Source organism: Panthera onca, chromosome D2 (assembly GCF_046562875.1).
Source record: "Panthera onca isolate mPanOnc1 chromosome D2, mPanOnc1 haplotype 2, whole genome shotgun sequence".
Taxonomy (NCBI): domain Eukaryota; kingdom Metazoa; phylum Chordata; class Mammalia; order Carnivora; family Felidae; genus Panthera; species Panthera onca.
Genome location: NC_138349.1, coordinates 42,866,284 through 42,889,221, shown reverse-complemented (window position 1 = coordinate 42,889,221; position 22,938 = coordinate 42,866,284). Strand labels below are relative to the sequence as shown.

Here is a 22,938-nt window from a genome sequence, read left to right as displayed (position 1 = left end):
TCAGGTGTTCCAGCATGGCCTGGGTCCACTCCCTGTGTGACCTTGGAGAAGGCACTTAACCTCTCTGAACCCTGGTTCCTGCAGGCCAAGGTGGCAGCCTCTCAGAATCTGAGGGGATAATGGCATGAGGGACCTGGAGCTGAGCTCAGCCAGGACCATAGACACAGTTATTATTTGATCATTTTTACGGCTGGACAACCCTGGACCAGTTGCCAGTCTCCTGAACAGAAGCTCTGTCCAGACCAGCTGGAGGCTCAGCTTGGTCCCAGGCTTTCTACTGGGTAAGCTTCAACCTCAGAGTCCTCACCAGGGAGCACAGGGCAGAAAGACACAAATTGCAAAGCCCCAGTCTTCTGGGCAAACGGGTGGGTTGAGCTGGGCCGAGAGAACACACATCTGGGCTCTCTAAAGGGCAGAGGGAGCAAGGAGGAGAGAGCATTATCACTAACCTGGCCAGTCCCCCATCCTGCCCCTTGGGGGGTGCTGGGTGCTGGACACCCCTCCCCAGGGGCAATATTAGCCGTGTGAGTCACGGTGGGAGGCTGCGGGCGGGCAGAGTGTAGGGTTACAGTCCATTTATGGGCGCAGCAGAGGGCAGATATCAGTGTCGATGGCATTCGTTCCCGGCTATTCTTAGGAGCCTCTCAGGAGCTCCACACAGCCTGGCTAGGCAGCAAGGGACGGAGCAGGCAAGGCTGGGGGTCGGGGGTAGGGGCCCAGGTATAGGCTGGGAGGTGGGTGCGTGAGGGCCCTCTCATTCTTCTCTTCTCTTGTTCACAGAGGCTGCTGCTGTCAGCACCAGCATGTCTTACAGCGTGACCCTGACCGGGCCTGGGCCCTGGGGCTTCCGTCTCCAGGGGGGCAAGGACTTCAACATGCCGCTCACTATCTCCCGGGTGAGTGTGCACTGCCCACACAGCCTGACACCCACAGGGGCGGGGCACACTCTGAGGAGGGTGTGCGCATCCCTCTGTTGTCCTCCCTGAGGCTCTCGGAGAGCAGAGCATGTCCCATCCCCAGACTTGGGGCTGGGACCGGCTCCAACTGGATACTGCCGGCCACAGGCCCTTGGTTTTGGCCATAGCTGTTGTCTACCTGAGCTCGCCAACCTGTTGTGAGTGTGAAACATGGGCAAGTGGTGGGTGTTTTGAGCCAAGAAGGAAAGGCCAAGTTCGCTGGGTAGGCAGGCTGGTGAACAGAGTATAGTGCCTTCCTAAGCCCTTCCCTGGGGAGGGTGGGCTCAAGGTGCTCCCCAGCCTGGACCATCTCCACGGAAGGGGGCAGCTGCTATGGGGAGAGAGCACTCCTAGCATGGAGAGGGCAGGTGACAGGCCAGCACATAGATAGGTGGGCAGACTGGTGACTTCAGCTGCCCTGCCCTTGGGGTTCAGGGCTAGGCTAGGCTGGTAACTGGGCTCCAGCATCCCCTTCATCCCAGGCCCCAGGTAACAGCCTCATCTCTACCCCCTTTCCTGGGCCTGCTGGGGATCTCCTACTGGTTTCCTCCCTCACCTGGCCGGGCCCTTACCCATTCAGCCACAGCTGCTCTGCCTACCTGTTTGACATTTTATTCCTCATGCTCACCTGGGCAAATGGTCCACGTGTTCTGGAGTGTCTGTGGTCAGGGAACAACTTGCTGGGGATGTCACAGATCACTGGAGATTGTCTGAGTAGCTCTACTGCCTAGCCAGGAACACTCAAGTCCAGAGAGGCGATAAGCTAGATCTGCTTGGGAGAATCTGTCTTTGTTTTAACCACTGCTGTGTTCCCAGCACCTGTACCAGTGTCTAGAACACAGTAAGCATTCAGGCAACACTTGTCAAAGGACTCTCCAGCGAGTCTGGCTGAGCTGCGAGTCTCAGACCCTCTCTCCAGCGAGTCTGAAGGCCCTGAGGCTCAGGGTGGACTGTGAGATGTGGGAGGGCAAAGGCAAGCCCTGCCTGATGGGGTAGGGCTGAGGCTGAGCTCCTGTGCTGCTGGTGTGGGCACGAGGGGGCAGGCTGAGGTTCCAGGCTGTCACTGGAGGGTGATGCATGGGCCAGGGAGCTGGGACTGCTGCCCACCGGGGGACAGGGAGGCAGTGTCTTCTCAGGGCAGCAGAGCTCTGCTGTGGTTCTGGGGGTGGAGGGTGGGGGCGGGAAGGGAGGCACTGAGGTGGGCAGTCAGTGCTTGGTAGAGGAGACAGGGAGCCAGTGCCCCCATGGAGGAGCGATCCTGTTTGTGGAACTTGGTGTGGGTATTTGGGGGGGATGCGAAGAAGGAGAAGCCCCATTCAGGGGTGACATAGGAACTTCATAATAGCTATAAAAGCCACACTCCTCCAGCGGGGGGCACTGGACCAGCTCTGGTCCCAGGAAATGGCCATGTTCTCCATCCTGCCGGAGATCTTGTTCATCTGACCTGAGTCCCCACCCCTTCAGACCCACTGTCCCGGAAACCGCAGGGTGCAGTACCAAAAGGACACCCAGAGCCTTGGACACCCTGCCTGATGATGGGGTGATACATGGGCATTTGAGTCCCAGTGGACATGGCCCCTCCCCCACTGGACCCTGCACTGCTCTCAGGTGGTTACAGGTTTCCTGTATGTCCAAGGAGGGGTCATCTACCCTCACTGTCATGGATCCACAGGCCTCCCATGCCTCAGACTGAGCCCACATCTCCCCCAGCCCTACAGTCCTCCAGGCCTCATGCTGGTGCTCCCTGCCCCATCCCTGCGGGTGGAAATTAGCCTCCTGTCGCAGTGGCACCCAGGATAGTCAATGACCTCACCCAGGATCTATGTACCACCTGGCCTCAGCCAGCCCAGGGCTTATATTGCAGCACAGAGGCCTTAAGCTAGACAGCAGGAAGAATGTCCTCACTGCAGGGAAAGGGTGTATTGGGATGTCATGGAGCCAATGACTAGGGGGACCTTTAAAAATAGAACCCGCTGCTCATGCAGGGCATCGGGGGATAGGTACAATGGCCTCTCAGCCTCCTTCAGAGCCATGCCCCAAGTCATCAAGGCTGGGAACAGGCTGGGATGGATGCTGGATCCTCCCCAGGGCTTAGAACCTCTTCACAAATTTCTCGGGTGGGCCACTGATATCCTGGGCTTGGGCATCCCAGGCTCAGTGCTACTGGCCAGGCAGGGCCCAAGACACTCCCACCAGGGCTGTGGTATTTCCTGCTGGGGCTCTCAAGGCCCTTCTGGACCAGGAACTTATTCCCCAGTGGGACACAGGGCCAGCGGATGCTCCAGTGTCCTGGCCTGAGCCTTTGCAACAGGGCAGTGGTGGCGTATTGCAGCGGAGTAGGGATGGGGGCAGCAAAGGCAGGGCTCGCTCATTCTCGGCAGGGCCGACAGCCCTGGGCACCTGGACTGCGGTCCTGAGAGAGGTGGTTGGGCAGGCGGGCCTGCGATTACCGTCTCACTTCAGAACGGGGCAAACCGAGGCTCGATTTGCTCAGGAGCTCTTGTGACCTTAGGAACCCCTAACTCCCTGGCCTGCCGCTCAGCCCTTTGGCTGGGGATTAGTAACAAAGTACTGAATGGGGCCTGTTCCCTGTCAGCTGTAGACACAGGCTGCTCCTCCTGGAAGAAGGCTGCCACCCTCACGCTGGGTGGTACCTCCAGTCCCCACCCGACCCTGCCCACCAGAATCAACCTTGGGGCTGTAGCAGCCCCCCTCCCTCGCCCGGTCTCCCTTCTGAGGATCCACAGAGAAGTGGGTTCAGGAGGGAGAATGGGAGGGTGGAGGGGAAATGCCTTTATTTATCCTGGACAGGTGCGGCTGGGCCTGCAACATGAGCTCCCCTCTCCCCCCGCCCCTCCATCCAGCCGCAGCCAATTCTCCAGGAAGTGGGGGAGGGGTGGGAGCAGCCGCTAAGGAGCAGCTCCAAAGGCTCAGCCCATTCTGGTCCAAGAGCTGGGGCAGAGGCAGAGGCTGTGGTCTGGGGCCTTGTCCTTGGTGCGTCGTGCAGCCCTTGACTCTACTGAAGAAGTGTGTGTTTTTGTCTGGCTCTGCTGCTCACAGTTATAAAATTCTGTGCACCTGTTGTTCCACTGAGGTGGTGGTGAGGATGGGGGAACCGTGGGGCTGAACCTGGACCCCGGTGGGGGGAGGGGGGAAGGATGCCCGGCTCTCTGCACCAAGGCCTCTATCTCTTACAGCCTTATTCGCTCGGCCTAGCAGGCTCTCCTGGGGCACCAGCCCAGAAGCCTTTGTTTCTTTGCTGTTTTTGGTTCCAGTATTTGTCAGATCTTCTAGCTACAGTGGGGACGCAGAGGACGGAGGGTCCCCTGGGAGGGGGAGGGGGACAGGCTGAGACTATTCTGGGGCAACTGTGCCGGCAATTCCTGGAATTTCGAGGCCATAGTTGCTGTTTCTTGGGCAGCGCCTAGCAGTGCTGACAGGCTGTGCTGTTTATAGCCACCCTGAAGGTCAGGCAAGCCTCCGGAGGGCTGCTGGGCGGCTGGCCGGGGCCTTCCCAGATGAAGGAATAGGGAAGATAACCGGACAGAGGCCCACGGCTGGGGAATGCATTCTTGGAGGTGCCCAGGCCCTGCTTCCCTCCCAGGTACTCAGAGATGTCTTTGACTCTGTGAGGGCCCTGAAGGGAATGGGCATGAAGCTGGCTGGGCCCTGAGGAGCAGACCCTCCAAAGCCTTGGGCCAGGACCTAGGACAAGGGCAACTTCATGGACAGCCCCCGGGGCTCCTCAGGCTTAAGCCACTGTAGGACAGCAGCAAGTGTGAGGAAGGCCGGGCTTCCTGAGTAATGCCTGCTAGGTCCCCCTGGGGCAGCCCTCCCACCTGGGAGATGTGTCCCCAGTTCCCTGACTCTCCGTCCCTCTCTGCACGGTCCCCCATCATCCAGAGACTGTCCATGATTTCAAAGGCCCCCTCACCGGAGGCCCTCACATTCCCAAACACAGCTTCTCCACCTCTTTGGAGCCAGGAAACACCTCTATGCTGGGACCATCCTAAGAGGCATGAAGTGGACTTTACCATGCCCTAGTGTTGTCTGGGGTCCACTGAGAGTGACACCTAGGACATCCAGGAGAGAACTGTGGGAAAAGAGGAGAAGAAGAGAGAGACTCAGAAGGTCCTGCAGGGAAGGGTGTGATCCGCAAGAGAGAGGACCAGTGACTCCTGGTTTTGGGTACAGGGAGGTCACTTGCATGTGTGGAGTGGTGGGGGCTGATGCTAGATGGCTGGGTGTGAGAGGGATGGGAGACAGTCAGAGGCAGGACCTGCTGGTCATTCTTGGAGAAGCCTGAAGGTGAAGGAAAGGAGAGACATGACAGGAGCTGGTTGGAGCAACTAAGGCAGGGAGATCCGTTTTTTAAAGACTTAACTTCTTTTTAATTTTTTTTTTTTTTTTTTTGAGAGACAGAGAGAATGCAAGCAGGGCAGGGGCAGAGAGACAGGAAGACACAGAATCCGAAGCAGGTTCCAGGCTCTGAGGTGTCAGCACAGAGCCCGATGTGGGGCTCGAATTCATAACCACGAGATCACAACCTGGGCCGAAGTCGGATGCTTAACTGACTGAGCCACCCAGGTGCCCCTAAATTTTTAAAATATTTTTTTTTAATGTTTATTTATTTTTGAGACAGAGAGAGACAGAGCATGAAAGGGGGGAGGGTCAGAGAGAGAGGGAGATACAGAATCCAAAGCAGGCTCCAGGCTCTGAGCTGTCGGCACAGAGCCCGACGCGGGGCTCGAACTCACGGACCATGAGATCATGACCTGAGCCGAAGTCGGACGCTTAACTGACTGAGCCACCCAGGCGCCCCTTTAAAATATTTTTAATGTTTATTTTTGAGAAAAAGAGAGAGACAGAAAGCAAGCGGGGGAGGGGCAGAGAGAGAGGGAGACACAGAATCCGAAGCAGATTCCAGGCTCTGAGCTGTCAGCACAGAGCCCTATGCAGGGCTTGAACCCATGAACTGTGAAATCATGACCTGAGCCAAAGTCAGCCACTTAACTGACTGAGCCACCCAGGCACCCTAAAAGACTTAATCTTTAAAAAATATGTATGTATGTATGTATGTATTTAGAGAGAGCATGCAAGTGGGGTGGGGGGCAGAGAGGGAGGGAGAGAGAAAGAGAGTCCCAAGGAGGCTCCATGCTGACAGCATAGAGCCAGATGTGGGGCTCAAACTCATGAACTGTGAGATCATGACCTGAGCTGAAACCAAGAGTCACATACATAACCAACTGAGCCACCCAGGTGCCCCAAAAGAATTAATTTTTTTTAATGTTTATTTATTATTTTTGAGAGAGAGAGAGACAGAGTACCAGGGGGTAGGGGCAGAGAGTGAGGGAGACACAGAATCCGAAGCAGTCTCCAGGCTCCAGGCTCTGTGCTGACAGCTCAGAGCCTGATGCGGGGCTCGAACTCACAAACCATGAGATTGTGACCTGACGTGAAGTCAGACGCTTAACTGACTGAGCCACCCAGGTGCCCCAAGACTTACTTTTTAAAAAAAAAAAATTTTTTTTTAACGTTTATTTATTTTTGAGACAGAGAGAGACAGAGCATGAACGGGGGAGGGTCAGAGAGAGGGAGACACAGAATCCGAAACAGGCTCCAGGCTGTCAGCACAGAGCCCGATGCGGGGCTCGAACTCACGGACCGCGAGATCGTGACCTGAGCTGAAGTCGGACGCTTAGCCGACTGAGCCACCCAGGCGCCCCAAGACTTACTTTTTTAAGAGTAGTTTTAGGTTCACAGCAAAATTGAGTGGAAGGTACAGCGTATTCCCACATACCCCCAGCCCCACACATGCATAGCCTCCCCCTGTTATCAATATCCCCCATCTGTGTGACACATTTGTTACACACGATAAACCTATATTGGCACATCATTATCACCCGGAGTCCGTAGTCTACATCTGGGTTCACTCTTGGTGTTGTGCATTCTATGGGTTTGGACCAAGGTATAATGACATGGATCCACCATGTAGTATCATAGAAAATATTTTCACTGCCCTACAAATCTTCTCTGGGCAAGGAGAGGCTTTTTGAGCATAGACAAGACTCTGGCTTGTCTATCAGCCAGGGTGTAGTTGGGGAGCGGGGTCATGGGGAGACAGAAGCTTCCAGCTAGGGGATGAAGGATGGAGAGATGCCCCAGGGGAGGCCAGATGGGAAGGGAGCAGAGCATGGCGTGACAGTAATTTGATCACATAATGGTAAATGCACTTCGAGCTCCATGGGAAATCTCCTGGGGTGGTCAGCCTGGGTCGGTTGGGAGGAGATGCTGGAAGTTGCACAGTACACAGCATCTACTACATACCCTTACCCTCCCCTCCAGCCCCTGCCACACCTACACTGGCAGGGGCTGGTCGGGGGGCAAGCGTACGTATCTAGAGGGAAAGAAGGCAGGCGCCTGTCTGGTTTTGAGCACTGAGAGTGATGGCTGAGCACTTCTGCAGAGCCCAGCTACCCCTCTGCTGCCAGGGAGCTAGGGAAATTAAAACCTTACATGTATGTGCCTGAGCCCTGGCCAGCGCCTTGCTTCCCTGGGACTGTGGACAGAACTTCCACTCTTCCAGCTGATGCTCAGGCCCCTCTAGGGACAGCAGGCTGGCTCAGGACTGGTCAGTTGGGGCTGGCCCCTTACACGCCACTCTCTGCCAGCCCCAGATCTTATTTCCCTGTGGGGACCAAGGAGGCAACTTCCCAGCCTCCACCCCTCTGGCACCCTTGGGGGATAGGGGTTAGGGGCCAGCCCCTGTACCCCCTCCATTGGGAGCTTCCCTGAAACTTTCTTAGCTCTGCACCTCCTTACAGGATAACCTGCTTAATTTTTTTTAATGTTTATTTATTTTTGAGACAGAGTCAGAACATGAGCAGGGGGGAGGGGCAGAGAGAGAGGGAGACACAGAATCTGAAGCAGGCCCCAGGTTCTGAGCTGTCAGCACAGAGCCCAACGCAGGGCTCGAACTCATGAGCTATGAGGTCATGACCTAAGCCAAAGTTGGATGCCTAACCAACTGAGCCACCCAGGTGCCCCTACAGAATAACCTATTTAAAAATGTAATCCTCACAGAAATCCTGGGCGAAAGGCATTATTTGTGTCTTTACACAGAGGGTGTGGAGGCTGCTCCGTACCCTGAGGTCTGGCTCAGACCAGTCTGTGCTCTCTGCTTTACTGCCTCTCCTCAAGGCACCCACAGTTGCAGAGGCCACAGTTGCTCCCTGGCACCAGCTAGCCCTGTGTCCCCTGTCAGGTGCCCTAAACCACAGCCCAACAAAGAGGAAGGGCTCCCGTGAGGTGAGCCTGGGGGCAATTTTGGCCCCCAACCATCTAAAGCCTGTCCTAAGGAGCTTTTGAGACAGGCCGGTGCTCCTGGAGCTCGGCCCACAGCTGGGCCCTTACTTGAGAGGTAGCTGGTGATTGGGGATGACTGAAAAAGTGGAATGGGGATGAAACAGTGGTTATGAAGAGTTTTTCAAATGCTCAAAAGAGGATAGAAAGACTTCAAAGAAAAAAAAAATCCTCCGAGGATGTAGTGGCTTTGGGTCCTTTGTAGGACAAGGATCGAAGAGAGAGGGGCAGAGTCAGACAAGAGCTACACGGGGCACACCGTGCCTGGACTGCAGGCTTCATGAGCCCTGGACTCCAGGCGAGGGTCCCAGGGTGGCCCCACCCTTTTGCAGGGCAAGCTGCTCCTGAGAAGGGCGTGGGGATCTGATGGCCCTTGGGCAGAGCAGGGGTGACTTCCTTAGGGTCCCTGCCTCTTCTCAGGAGACCCAGGCAGAGCCAGAAGATCGCCCACCTAGCAGAGAATTACAGCACCCTCCACCCCATCAACCCCAGGGGTCATGGGCCCTGCTCAGGGCAGCCAAAAGCCAGGCCAGCTGAGCCCTGATGAGCAGACACAGGTGCAGGAAGAGAGGCGCCAGGGCAGACAGGAGCCAGCTCGGCGCTCCCCTCAGGAAGTTTGGCTACTGACCAGGCCCTGGGGAGACTGAACATTTCCCAGGGAACAAGAATCACCTCAGTCTATACCTGAGGACGAAGGGGAGTCAGGCAGGACCAGGCAAGAGGATGGCGGTAGGAAGGTATGGTGTTACCCCACGCCCGAGGGTGACAGATGTCCTGAGGGCAACTCTGAAGGGAGGGCATTCCAGATAGTCCTACGGCTTGTCCTGGCCGATCTGGCCCCAGCAGCTCTTGGATGTCATTCTGGTGTCCTTGCTCACACCTGCTTCCATGAGCTTCTGGACACAGCTCCGGTCTTCCCTGGCAGGAATCATCTCTACAGGCATGAGGCTTGCCCTTCTGTCTCAGGGTCTGTAGTGGCCCGACCTGGGAGTTCCTTGCTGCAGAGTAATGGCCCCCTTCTCTGTAGATGGTGAGAAGCATCTGGGGGAGCCCTGGTGTGGGCGTGTCTTGCTGTAGGGGAGCTCTGGTGTGGGGTGTTCTACTGTAGGGGAGCCCTGGTGTGGAGGTGTCCTGCTGTGGGGGATCCCTGTGGGCAGTCCACTAGGACAACAGAGGCATTGCACAATTCACCCTGAATGGAGACACACTGGTAACTGCTATTTTCTCTGAAATGCTTCCCAGCTAAGATGGACTGATGGATTGTCAGGGGGACTGACATGTGACACAGCAACTTGAACAAATGCTAAGGTAGAACCTCAGTGGTGGCTACGTGGGTGCTCACTGTAGAACTCTTCAGATGTCTATAAAAAAAAGTGTCTGGGATAGCATTGACCTGAACGTGAAGCCCGAAGGTGTACATAAAGGTGATTTTCTGCAGATGGGCCCAGCTGGGCAACTCAGCTTGCTCTCAGGAGTCCCCTCTTAGCCTAGAAAGTGTTTTCTTTTGCTCTGTTGTTTTTTACCCTTTGTTCAACCCAAATCAAAGGCAACAACATATTCCTGTCATCAGTAGAGGCTCCCTGCAGCCATGAATTTTGGGATATGGGATGTGTATTTTCAGAAAGCCCAAGTGGTTCCAAGATACCCCAGTGGGAGCCAGGAAGGCAGGCTGGACTTTGCAAACCAGACAACGTGGCTTCCTGGCAGTCTATGGGTTGTTTCTCTACTATCCTTGCCTCATCTCGGCAGATTTGGGGGTGAGGGGAGGCTACTCTGGGCATAGGGTGGTCAGTGTTTAAGAAAGTAGTACAATCCCTGGGGCTGAAAGAGTGGGTCCACAGTGGGGGCTCACCTGCTCTCCCTGCTATCACCAGGTTAGCACACGCGCTTCCTGGCCTGCCCTGTAGAGCCCACTTGGGAATGGGCTGGAGACTGGTGACTGCAGGTGGCCCTGGTTTGGATAAAAGTTCCTTGTGAAGGGCCTGGTAGGAGGCTTCCCTCCATCTCTGGGAGCCCAGGGCCTGGCCAGAGGCCCACCCAGACCTGGCACCCAGGGTGTGGGAGTTTCCCTAGGTCCTTTCTGGACTCCTTCTAGGATGGTCCCCCAGGCCGGGGCCAGAAAGTAGCTTCTGCCAGCATTAGAAGCCAGCCTTGTCCCTGGGGTGTAGACACGGAAGTAACTGGGGTGTGCCCAGAGAAGCCAGGAAAGAAAGCTGGCTGGTGGGCATGTTGTGGAAGAAAAGCCAAGGGATATCCTCTAGTTACAACTTGGTGGGGGGTGGCTCCCAGAGGCTCCTCTTTCCTATGATGTCACTGGGGGCGAGGCCTTTATGGCATTCCACATGATGTCATTGGGGGGGGGGCCTCCACATGATGTCATGGGGATCAAGTCATAAAGTCATTCTTTGTGTTATCAGTAGAGGGTAGGGCTTGCATGGTATTTCATGTGGTGTCATGGGGGGAGGGTAGTTGGGGTAAAGCCAGTCTCCATGACATTCTATGAGACAGCTTTAGAAGTGGAGCTTGATCACATTCCATGTAATGTCCCTAGGGGCCAGCCATCAAGTTATACACCTAGGCCCTCCAGAATTTGCATTTCCAGTGACATCACTGCAGGGGAGACCACGACCAAATTCAGCGTGCTAGTACTGAGGGCCAGGCAGGCAGAATTTGGCTTTGTGCACGATGTCTTTGGGAGTATAGTCTGAGCCATCGTGACATCCCACAGGATGTCCCACACTGAGAGTGTGGCCTTCCTGACATCAGATTGGGTATTCTTGGTGTGTAGCAGCTATCACATTCTGTATGATCATGCCATGTGGGGTAGGGTCCCCCAGACTCTAACATTCTGTGATGTCATGAGTGTGCAGGATTTGGAATGTGGGCCCCATACCTGCACTCCCCACCCCCCACCTTTCTGGAAGTGTGAAGCCAACCACAGTGCACTGGACCCTGCCCCATGTCCCAACTGATCTTGCTTCCCCAGGCTGAGCTGATGACTTTCCCAGCTCTCTGCCTTCCTGCCACGGTAGCACTAGGCACTTGCCCCGGGATGCTTTTGTGAGGGTGCATTTGTCTTGCCTACTCACCTGGCAGAGTCTCTGTGGTGATGCTCAATCTTAGCTCTTACATATACCCTCTCTCCTGGAGCCTGCAAAGTGCTCCATGGGTTTTGAGGATACAGATGTTATAGTAGGCTAACTGGTGTAACAAACAGCCCCCAAATCTCAATGGCTTAGAATAGCAGAAGCTTATTTCTCACTCATGCAACATCCGATGCAGTATTTCTTAACGATGTCTCCTCCCAGCACTGACTCTAGGATTCAGGTCCCTCTGTTGGTGGCTCAGCTGTCCTCTTCTGGGTCCTCTGCATCCAATCAATTGACAAGCAGAGAGAGTGCAGGATGGGAAGCATGGTTGCTGGGGGCAGGCCTAGAAGTGTCATACGTTGCTTCCACCCACATTCCCCTAGCCCGAGCTAGTATCATGGTTGCATTCAGACACAGAGCACTAGGAAATGAGGTGGCCGTGTGCCAGGAAGAGGAATCAGGCTTGGTGAGCAGTGGGTACTGGTCGCAGTGAGTGAAAGAGGAAATGGCGGGCCTCTACTGCATGATCCCAGGCGACTCTTCCCCGAGGACTGGCCCATCCTCAGGCCCACCCTTCGTATGTTTATCCCCCATCTGTCAATTCTCTCAGATCACACCGGGCAGCAAGGCCGCCCAGTCCCAGCTCAGCCAGGGTGACCTCGTGGTGGCCATTGACGGCATCAACACAGACACCATGACCCACCTGGAAGCCCAGAACAAGATCAAGTCTGCCAGCTACAACCTGAGTCTCACGCTGCAGAAGTAGGTGGGAGCTCTCCAGAGCCAGGGGGTGGAGCCTGGGGTGTGGGCATCAGGGGCTCGAGAGAAGGGCTGTCTGACAGCAGTCACATGGGCCCAACCTGTGCTACAGGACTGCACAGGAAAGTAAGGACAGCCTCTGGACCAGAAGGACAGGCCCGAGCCACCATCAAACACCTGCCACACCTGTGCCTCACTTCACAGATGAGGTTTGAGGGTGCGGTGGGGGTGGTCACACTGCTGCCAGCATTTGGGCAGTCAGGCCTGAAAGTCAGGGTCTTCCCTGCCTTCTCTTCACCCCAGACGGCCTCCCAAGGACCTAACAGAGGCTCATGGGTGCAAAGTGCTTAAGGGCCATGATTTCTCCAACCCGGTTGGGCTCAGTGCCTTTCTGGGGTCACCCGGTTCATGGCGTGTCCTCAGGCTCTCTGACCTCTCCTGTCACCAACTCTGCCCTGGCAGGAGCTCCTGGTTCTGGTCCTAGCAGCAATTGTCTTCACTTGGTGCCCTTTCTGGTTTTTCCAGGTCGAAGCGCCCCGTCCCCATCTCCACAACAGCACCCCCGGTCCAGTCCCCTCTGCCGGTGATCCCCCACCAGAAGGTAGGTGCTGACTGGCAGCGGCAGGCTCCACTCTCCGCTGTGGTCCCGTGGTGGAGCCCCTGATCTGCCTGCCTGACCCTTGCCCCACAGGGGCAAGGTGGTAGGATCAGCCCTGCCCTACCCATGCCCCTGCCATGGCTGACCCTGAGGGAGGCGGGGCAGGCCTCCAGGGAGAGGCATCCGAGCCCCCATGAAATACCAAGCTACCGAGTGTGGGGCTGCTAGCCAACACCCTGGGATCTCGTGGCTGGGCCTGTGGGAAACCAGCTTAGGAAGTGGTGTTCGCAGGAGAGGGATCATCCTCCCAACTAGGTGGGGACAAGTGTCCGGGAGGCTTGGACCCTCATTCTCCTGAGGGTGCTGGGAGGGGGGATGACTGGGGCATGATGCTAGAGGCCCCAGTCTGAGTCAGCCACTCCAGGCTTGAAGGGACCTGCTGCCCCTCAGAGCTTCTCCTCTGACATAGGATCTCTGTTTCTGGTTTCCATTTGCCCTCCTGACTACACGCCCCATTAGCCCACTCAGAAGTGCTAGTGGTAGCCAAACAGCGGGTACAAGGTGGGCACACCTCACCACCGTGCCTGCCACCCCTTCCCAGCTCCCTGTAAGCAGATAAACCCCTTGGGCCCAAGCGACTTGGCCCAGAGCACGAGAGGCCCGCCTCACCCGTCCTGCAGGGACCCACTCCCCACCCATCCCTGAATGACCTCAGACTGACCCCTGTCTGTCCAGTGGGGCAGAGTGGGCAATAGGCAGGGTTGGGGGAGAGGACAGGAAGAGGCTAACCCAGAGTTTGGGGTGGGTGACAGATTGGGGAAGTGAGCAGAGGGCTGCTTGGGAAAAGTGGCAGAGGTGGCCTGTGGGAACCAAATGTCAGCCCCCGGATACCCTCCTGCACCTCCACCCTGCCTGTCCACCGCCAGCCCTGGGGGCCCTCTCACTGGCCATGTGGGGGCATTTCAACATGGGGTCAATGGAGCAGGCCAGGCTCTGCCCACCGCCACCAGGAGGCCAGGAAGCACCACCAGATTCTTCCACTCAGGCGAACAGGGAGCAGACAGAGGATGGAGGGAGTTGCCCCAACCAGCAGAGACCCACCCCCCCTTTCCTCCAGCCCTGTAAGCAGGCTGGCTTGGCCTGGCCTTCTGTGTGGGGCTTGCACTTTGTCCAAGTGGGTGTTAGCCTCAGGGCCAGGGACTGTATGCCTCCCTCCCTCCCTCCCCTCCCTCCCCTCAGCCAAACGCTTCCGTTTCAGGAGTCTGGGCGGCCCCTCTTGAGCTCTGTGCAGCGGGCTGCAGGCTGCGGGGTGGTAGGCTGCTGGGCGCTCGCACTAACACCTCTGTTTCAGGTCCATGCAGACGTACTGGGACACGTGTGGCCTCTAACTGCTCTCTTCTCTCTCCCCTGCATGGTGCTGCCCTGTGCCAGGACCCTGCTCGGGACACGAACGGCAGCCTGGCAGCGCTCAGCCCCAACCCTGAGGCGAGGGCCAGCCCGGGCACCACAGGCACCCCGGAGCTCAGGCAGACCTTTAGCTCCTCCTTCTCCCAGACCTCCGTCTTCTCCTCACACACAGAGGCCTCTGACCCCGGCCCTCCATGGGGCAGCCCACGGGCCAAGGCCAGCCTGGAGGGAGCCCTGGACTCACTCAGCCCGAAAGTCCCACAGGGCTCGAGCCAGCCAAGGCAGTATAACAACCCCATTGGCCTGTACTCGGCAGAGACCCTGAGGGAGATGGCTCAGATGTATCAGATGAGCCTCCGAGGGAAGGCCTCAGGTGCTGGACTCCCAGGAGGGTAGGTAATGGGTGCGCAGCTCTCCGCTGGTGGTCTGGGGCCACCGGGGTCCTCAGTGCTCACAGAGGCCTGGCCGGGCGGTCAGAGCGAGGAGCTGGCCTCAATCGGCTCATGAGGCGGCACAAGCTGAGAGCGATACAAGTAATGATGCTGTTGGTATATTTGCCATGAGCTGGATGTGTCATTGCTTTACACAGCCTGGCGTGACGTGTTGGCTCCTGCAGAGGGGGGAACTGAGGCTCAGAGAAGGTTAAGTCAAAGTCCAGCTGTCCAGCTTCTAAGTGGCTGAGCAAAGCCCGAATGTGAGACACTGACTCTCAAAACGTTCACACCAGCTGGTTTCCCAGGATGGGATGAAGCCTGCTCCCTCTAGGAACTCCGGAGCAAGCCTCAGGCTGGTGGCCTCTAGGAGCCCTGAGGCAGGAGCAGGGAAGAACTAGAGAGGTGGGAAGGCAAGTTCCTTAAGGCTGGGAGTGGTCTGGGCAGGCTGCCTGGAGAAGGGAGCACTTGAGCTGGGTGCAGAAGATTCAGCGATGGAGTGAGTGTCAGGGGCTTGTAAGACTGACGCTCGATAGAACAAGGCAAGGAAGCAGGACCGGGAGGAGAAAGGGGCTGTGCAGGAGAATAGTAGCCTACTTTCCACCCACCGAGCTCTAGCCGATGGACTCTGCAAGTGTAGCAGCTAAAAGAACCTACAGTCCGGGTGGGCATCACGGAGAGGCCGAGGGGAGGGAGCCCCCAAGCTGAGCACGTCCTAGCTTCTAAGCCCTTCATGTTTGTTATATCTCATTCTAACTTTGCCCGTGCGTTCGGTATAATTGTCTTCTCCTGCTCTAGAGGCAGAGCAGGCTGAGGCAAGGCGATAGGGCCCAGTGCTTAGGGGTTCAGGGCTCCTCCTCTGTACAGGGACATGAGCCTGTCCATGTCTCAGGGTTACTGAGAGGATGGAAAGAGACCCCACATGCGCAGCACTGAGCTCTGTTCTGGAACACTTGCCGTGTGCTACCTGAAGTCACACAGCTGTTGCCCTTGTGAGTCAGAATTAGAACCCGAGTCAGTCTGACCCACGCCCATGCCCTCCCACTGCTCTTGCTACAGAAGGTACCTGTGCCCCACCAGTTCACTGCTCCTCTCCATTTCCCAGTTTCCCCATACCCTTCAGCTCTTCCTGGGATCCTGAGTGAAGCTGGCCTTGGATGTTTCACAGGCCGGGCACCTGGATCCAGGCTTCCTTGGACCAAACTGGCAAAGTCATAAACCCCTGGGCTTTTTCCAGCAAGGGGCTTCTGCCAGAAAACTCAAGGAATGGCAGAGTAGAAATGGCGTCCTTCTGGTAGCTTTCTCTGGTCCTCTCTAGGATTGGCTCCTGGCAGGGAAGTCAGCCTCTGACAGATTGAGACCTTCATGAGGGCCACCATCAGTGACAGTAATGTCTCCCCTTACTGAGCCCTCAGTCTGGACTTGGAGCCCTAAGGCAGTCTTGTGCTTTATGTAACACACTCTCTCAGCAAATTCAGAGTTGGGTATCACTTTCCCCATTTAAAATTTTTTTTAATGTTTTATTTATTTTTGAGGCAGAGAGAGACAGAGCATGAGCAAGGGAGGGGCAGAGAGAGAGCGAGACACAGAATCTGAAACGGGCTCCAGGCTCTGAGCTGTCAGCACAGAGCCCTACGCGGGGCTCAAACTCACGAACCATGAGATCATGACCTGAGCCAAAGTCAGACGCTTAACTGACTGAGCCACCCAGGCACCCCTCCCCATTTTATAGCTGGAAAATAGAAGGCCAGAGTGGGTAATCTGCTCAAGGTCACACACAGCTCATGAGTGGCAGATGGGGCTGGTACCCAGGTCAGCATGACTCCTGGTGGTAGGGACCTAACTAGCTGCCCAGGAAAGTCAAAGGCCAGTCCCACCCCTGCTTCCCATGGCTCCAGTGGTGCTTTCCTGTTGGTGTAGAACCTGACAAGGGTTAAATTGTTACTTGAATAGCAGGTCAACAGTTTCTCCAAGGTAGACAGACTAGGGGAAGGAGTGCAGTGTTTCATCCACAGTAGAGGCTGACGCCGTGGTCTCTGGGCAGTGCTGGCTGGAAGGGTGGAGCCTATGACCTGGGCTAGCCAAGCCAGCCTCTGATGGGCTGAAGCCACCACCTTTGCTGAGTGTCTGAGTGCTCGAAAGTGACAGGGTTGGCAAATGCTAATCCTCACATCCATCCGTTGCACCCCAAACCCATGCTGAGGGCTTTACACTCAGGATTCTGTTTAATCCGCACAGCTCGCCCATACAGTGGGCACCACCATCTCGATTTTGCGAATGAGGACACTGAGGCTGAGGCGGGTGGGGAACAGTGCAGAGTCACAGTGCTAAGAAGATGCAGGGTCAGGATTTGAACTCTGTCCTGCCTGGCTCCAAAAGGAAGCTCCTTCCCCTCCTCTCTGGGCAGCTTGCGATGTGATTTCTTGGCAGCTTGAATCCTCTTGGCAGGAGTGGAGAGAACAAAGGCTGGGCTGGAGCATCCCTGCAGCGCCACCCCCCCCCCACCCCGCCCGCCTTCTCATCCTCTGTGAGCTGGCCCTGAAGGGCAGTATCCCACAAGTCACTAAATGCAAGGGCCCCTGGGCAGGTCTTACATCTTTGATTTATTCTCCCCAAGACCTGGGTGCTGGCTCCTCTCTGAGCTGTCTGCTGCAGGCCTCTCAGCCCCCAAATCTTCAGGAGGAAGCGAAGCAGGGGGTGGGAGTCAATGCCAAAGAAGGTGCCAGCTACCAGTTGCCGGGACAGGGAAGGGCAGAGGCAGCACACCCAGACTAATTGACACGTGCTGCCCCCCGCCCCCACCCTGTGCCTCCAGGCCAACACTGCCCTCTGCAGGGGGCACTGGGCTGGCCAGGGCAAGAGCTGACCCTGCTGCTGTCGGCACTGGCCAGAAATGGAGAAGGGATAGAAGACCTTTCCTAATATAGCTCCTCTCGCTGCTATTTGAAGCTAGAGGACAGAGGGAATTTTATCATTTCTGAGACAGTGTAGGGCCTGGGGCTAGAGGCCCTCTGGCTTTGGCCTGGCTCCCCTGAGTGGTGGCCAAGGAATGACTGGGGTCAGGCAAGTTGGGGCCCAGGTTCTGGCAGCCAGAGCCCGGAGTGGTCAGATCTGGGATGGCGGCAGTGTTTGGGGGCAGGTACACCCCTCTCTGCACTCTTTCCCCTCTTCTGACGGGGCCATTGGTGCTGTCAGGGTCGGCCCTGCAAGGAATTTGCATTTAAGGAAACCTAATGCAGGCAACGCCTGCCCCAAGGAGATGATGCTCCAGGAGGCTCGCTCTAGACAAAAGTGAGGGTGGGGTTCATCTTGTGTCCAAGCTGCCTTGGCTGGGGCCCTACCTGTAATTAGCCTTGGACCCGTACTTCTCCTGAGCCTTCGCGTTCCTCCATCCTGCCTCGGTGACCTTGCACAGGGCCTTTAGGGGCCAGGACTGCCTGCCCCTCCTCTGGGAGGGAGAGTACATCCCAGGGCAGGGGGGTTGTGGATAACCCCCCCATACTGCCAGTCCTGCTCAGGGAACAGAACTCCCAGAGCTGGTCCCCATTAATCAAGGGCAAGTCCAGAGCTGCTGTCTGGCCGGGAGGCACGTCCGGCCTTGACTCTGCCTGGAGCAGTCACAGCTGGTCCTGTCTCCCTCTCCATCTTCCTCTCTTGGGCTCTCCAGCCGGGCTGTATGTGGCGGAGTCACATACATGGTACGCAAGCATCCACGAAGATGGACTAGAAAACTCTTATCCCTGGCGGAGCTTCAGGTGCTGTGAACCTGCTGAGGGGGAAACACTGCCATCAGCACCTCTGACCCAGACTCACAGGCCATGACCCTGACTCTGAGCTCTGCCACCTCTCCTTGGCACTCTCCTCACCCAATGCCAGTCAGGGCTGGCGCGGCCCCCACGATGGCCGGTCTGAGGATGGTCCCCGCGCTCAGAGCCCCTGGCAGGACCTCATGCTGATAGCCCTGTCTTCTTTGCTCTTTCTCTCCTCCCCAGGTGGTAGTCAACTCTCCAGCCAAGTTAGTATCAAAGGAAAGCATGCGCGTGCGCTTGTGTGCCTGTCCTCGCATGCGTCCGCGTGTCAGTTAGCCTGGACAGCGTGCGCCTGTGTCGGCATGGGTACATGCGTGTGCATGTGTGAGTGGGGGTGCATTCGCGTCCCTGAGCGAGCCTGCATGCGTGTGGAGCTGCAAGTGTGGAGTGGAGGCCTCGGGGAGGGGTGCTAGGGCTCTGTCTGATGTGCCCTTTCCGTTCCCCATTTCCTGCTGCAGCTGCTTAAGACCAGCAGGCCGGCTCAGGGGGGCGGGGGGCGGGGGGTGGAGCGTGTGCCGAGCTGATGCTGGGTTCCACGTGAACCTGAAGACAGTTCTGTCCTGACGGGACTCGCAGAAGGGCTGCGCCTGACCTTCTTTGCCCCAGGAGTGCATTCATCTGTTGGAGGGAAAAGCCTCGATTGGCAGAGACTGGCGGCCACACAGCTAGTTGGACTAGAGGGGGACTGAACAGACTGAGTCCTGTTCCAAGGAAGAAGCACTTGCACTGAAGCATCTGGAGGAGCAGAGCCCTGGGCAACCCAGAGGGTAGCCAGCAGGACGAACCCCTTCATGGAGGAACCTTACTCAGAATCCCCATGGGTGCCCAGTGGGGCTGCTTTTCGCCTTTGGGGCATTCTGGACCCTGCTTGGGCTGCCGCTGCCTTTCACGCGTGGCCCAGCTCCTGTCGCCTACCCCCGACCCCTTTTGTCTCTGCTTCCTTGCTGATGTGGTGAGAGAGCTTTCAATGCCTGGCGCCCCCTGCTGACCCTGAGAAGTGGCTCAGGCTGAGCCGAGACCTCCCAGGACCTGGGAAAGCCAAAATGGGCAAGGAAAACCTTCTGCAAAGGGCTTTGGGGAGGGTCCTGAGGATTTTCCCTACCAGACCCAGCTGTCCGCAGTTCAGGGGGCTTGGGTAACTTACCTGGGATCAGGCCTTGGGAGGTCTCTCCACCACCAGCCCTCACCTTGACTCCTGTGTAACACCACCTGTTGCCCTTTTCTCCTTCTACCTCCCTTCCTCTTCTTCCTCTGCTCCCCCTGCTGCCCTCCCCCAGCGCCGACTACCAGGAACGGTTCAACCCCAGTGCCTTGAAGGACTCTGCCCTGTCCACCCACAAGCCCATCGAGGTGAAGGGGCTGGGCGGCAAGGCCACCATCATCCATGCGCAGTACAACACACCCATCAGCATGTACTCCCAGGATGCCATCATGGACGCCATTGCTGGACAGGCCCAGGCCCAGGGCAGTGACTTCAGTGGGTAAGCGCCTCCCCTCCTCCACAGTTGCTCATCGTTCACCGCCTACACCACTGGCTGGGCCTCCTCACTAGTGGAGGCCAAGGTACCAGGCTGCCGGGCGCCATCAGAGACTTTAGGCATCGGGACCAGCTTTCCTCCCTCGCCTTGGGCCTCTCAGGGCACAGCTGTTCGAAGGGAGCCAGCCTTTGCCAGGGCCCTTCCAGAACACGGTGTTCTCTCTTCAGAATCAGTCTCACAGTCAGCTTTAGAAGGGTGGAGGATTGAAGAATATGGTGGTTGCTCCGAGTGCTTTTCAAAGCCTCTGCATTTTCCCAGGCTCCACAAGGGGGTCAGTTTAGAAAGAGACTTCTGGAATCCTGGGCCACATTCTGGATAAACCAGTCTTCTCACAAACTAAGCCATTCTTTGGGGGAAGTTGCTGCGTTCTTCCAATGATGAGAGCAATGCAAATATGTGACCAGGTTTCTTGTTTGGGAAGGGGCCTCTGGACCAACCATCCAAGGTGCTGTTGGCAGTCAGCCCCACTGCAGAGCCTGGGAAGCACCCAGGCCCTCCCGTTTGTTCCAGGGAAGCCCAGTCTCAGGGCAATGGGATTTAGGACATCCTTGTTTCCTGGAATTTGCCTGTTAGCAATGGTTGAGGAACTTGAGTGTTGAATAGGGAAAGAGTTGGCTGAAAATCATTTGTGGAAAAAACTGCTAATAGTGCAAACATTAATAAGAAAGTCTCTTTCTTTCTCTGTCTCTTTTAGTGTCTTTCTCTCCCTGTATCTGTCTTTTTCTCTGTGTGTGTCTCTATCTCTTTATCTCTGCCTTCCTCTCTGTCTCTGTTTCTCTCTCTCTCTTTATCTGCTCCCTGTCTGTCTGTCTCTCTCTCTCTCACACACACACACACATGCACACTGTTTTCTATTTGAGAATATCATTGCTGTTGACTTTCAGAATTGACTGATGATCTCTTTGGGCAACATCTTATCCCCAAGTCAGGATCTCAACCAACTCAAGGCAAGAAATCTTTTCTTTTTTTAATTAAAAATTTTTAATCTTTTTTTTTAATTAAAAATTTTAATTAAAAAATAAACATTTATTTATTTTTGAGAGTGAGAGAGACAGAGTACGAGCAGGAGAGGGGCAGAGAGAGAGAGGGAGACACAGAATCTGAAGCAGGCTCCAGGCTCTGAGCTGTCAGCACAGGGCCCGACGTGGGGCTCGAACTCACAGACCTCAAGGCAAGAAATCTTAAAACGACGGTTGTACTTTTTTTCTGAAGCTAGGAAAAACAGATGTTGTCAGAGGGATAAAGTGGTTTGAAAGTCCCAGATAACTCCTATAGTGTTTGACCTTGGCAGAATCCAGCCCTTGCGGCCATGACCTATGTACACATTATAAGGGCAGGGTCCAGGGGCCAAAAGGATGGAGTGTTGTGTGGGGGTCTGGGGACCCCCCAGAGGGACACAGTGCTTCCTTTGGGCCACCACCAGGGGGCAGAGGTTCCTTGCCCTGGAGCCATGAGTCTGAAACCAGCCAGGCTCAGAGCTATCGCTCTTTTGCACAACTCTGGACAGTGCTGATTTATTTAATCCCACCATTCAAAGCAGAAACTATGACCACGCAAGTTTTAAAAACACAACCATTAGCTCATATGTACCCAGGAAAACAAGGCTGCTCAACTAAGCCAAAAAGTTAACAGGGATTTCCTGTTAACATTTGTTTGCCATATGTGTCCTTGCTGTGCTCTTAAAAGCGGTAACGTCGCAAACGTCACCAAAGGGAAGTTCGGTGGAAAATAATGGAAGAACCACTCTTCGCTAAGTTTATATTTTCTGCACCTTGGGAAAAAGACTGCTCTCATTTGGTTTTACCACTAGGGCACCCATGATTTATTTTAACGTGATGCACCATTGATCTAATCCAGGCTTCTCAGAGTACCTCCCCTACCTTCCTCCTCTCCCCTCCCCTCCCTCCCTTTCCCTTCCCTTGTGTGCCTGGGAAGCAACATGCTTTCCCCTTCCTTCTAACTTGGTCCTGCCGGGCTGATGCTACCATGGTACCGGTGGGTAAGAGCTAGCCCTCTGTGCCATAAGGTGCTCCGTTTCTGCTGTTAATGCCCACGATTCCTTCCTCACTGACAGTTTTCTTTTTGTCTCTTTCTCTTCCTCCTTTATCTGCCCCACTCCCGTAACTCATTTCTGACCCTAACCCTGCTCCCTTGCGTGTGCGCCGCCCCTCTGCCATCCCCTGATGGACACACACTCACTGCTGGGCTTTCTTCTGCTTGGCAGGGCATCGCCGCTGGCGTAAGTAGACCCCACAGTGTCTGTTCCGTCGTCGTCGTCATCGTCGTCTGTCTGGTTGAGGGATGGTGTGTGGGTTTGGTGGGATATGCCTGAGGACAGTGGTTCTGTCCATGTTCTTCCTCACACACACCTCACAGCCAAACGACATGCTCAGCAGCCTATGCAGGCAAGTGCTTTGGGGCTTGGCCTCAACTAATGTCACTGTGGACAGAAATCAGAGTGATGACATCACACCGCGTCCCTTGCACACAAGGCTGGAAGCGTATCTCTGTGCTGTGCTTTGCGGGGGCTCCCGGTAGACTTTCCTGTCTGCACTGGGACAGCATAGACCTGAATGTCTGAATGCACACTGGACCATTATTCAGGGAAGAGGGCAATGAGAGGGCCCTTGGAAGCCATTTCCTAGGACCCTCATGGGAGGTGGGTCTGGAGGAGCCAGCACCTGCCAGTACCACCCGTGGGAGGTGAAAGATGAGCCAGTTTCGGGGAGCAGCATACAGTGGAATTAAGTGTCCAGAGGTGACCTGAATGTTGTGGTAGCCGTGGAATGTTTTTGGTGGCAAGAAGACCATACTGGGGGTGGCTCCAGAGTAACCCCAGACCCAGGGTCCCAGGACTGTAGGGCCTATACATATTCTCCCTTAGGCCCAGAGTCTCAAAAGGAATGAGAATTCCTTCATCTGACCCCCAGTATCTGTCGTGGCAGCAACACAAGTCCCTGGTCTTTGCACAGCATTGTGGGAAATGGTG

The 22,938-nt window shown here is 56.0% G+C and overlaps 1 protein-coding gene across 10 annotated transcripts in view; it reads left to right on the top strand.

Moving 5' to 3' along the window:
* Positions 1-746: 746 nt before the first annotated feature.
* The window catches only part of LDB3 (LIM domain binding 3), a 63,840-nt gene continuing 41,648 nt past the window's right edge, over positions 747-22,938 (top strand). For 2 of the 10 annotated variants that reach the window (XM_060642280.3, XM_060642277.3), the window contains exons 1-6: positions 747-896; positions 12,018-12,169; positions 12,692-12,767; positions 18,595-18,617; positions 19,689-19,892; positions 22,174-22,188. In XM_060642280.3, coding sequence (XP_060498263.1) covers positions 804-896; positions 12,018-12,169; positions 12,692-12,767; positions 18,595-18,617; positions 19,689-19,892; positions 22,174-22,188 — 563 coding nt within the window. In that variant the 5' untranslated portion in view covers positions 747-803. Of the gene's footprint in view, positions 897-12,017; positions 12,170-12,691; positions 12,768-14,195; positions 14,564-18,594; positions 18,618-19,688; positions 19,893-22,173; positions 22,189-22,938 lie in introns of all 10 variants that reach the window. The other 8 variants (XM_060642281.3, XM_060642278.3, XM_060642279.3 and 5 more) reach the window with 6 other exon arrangements.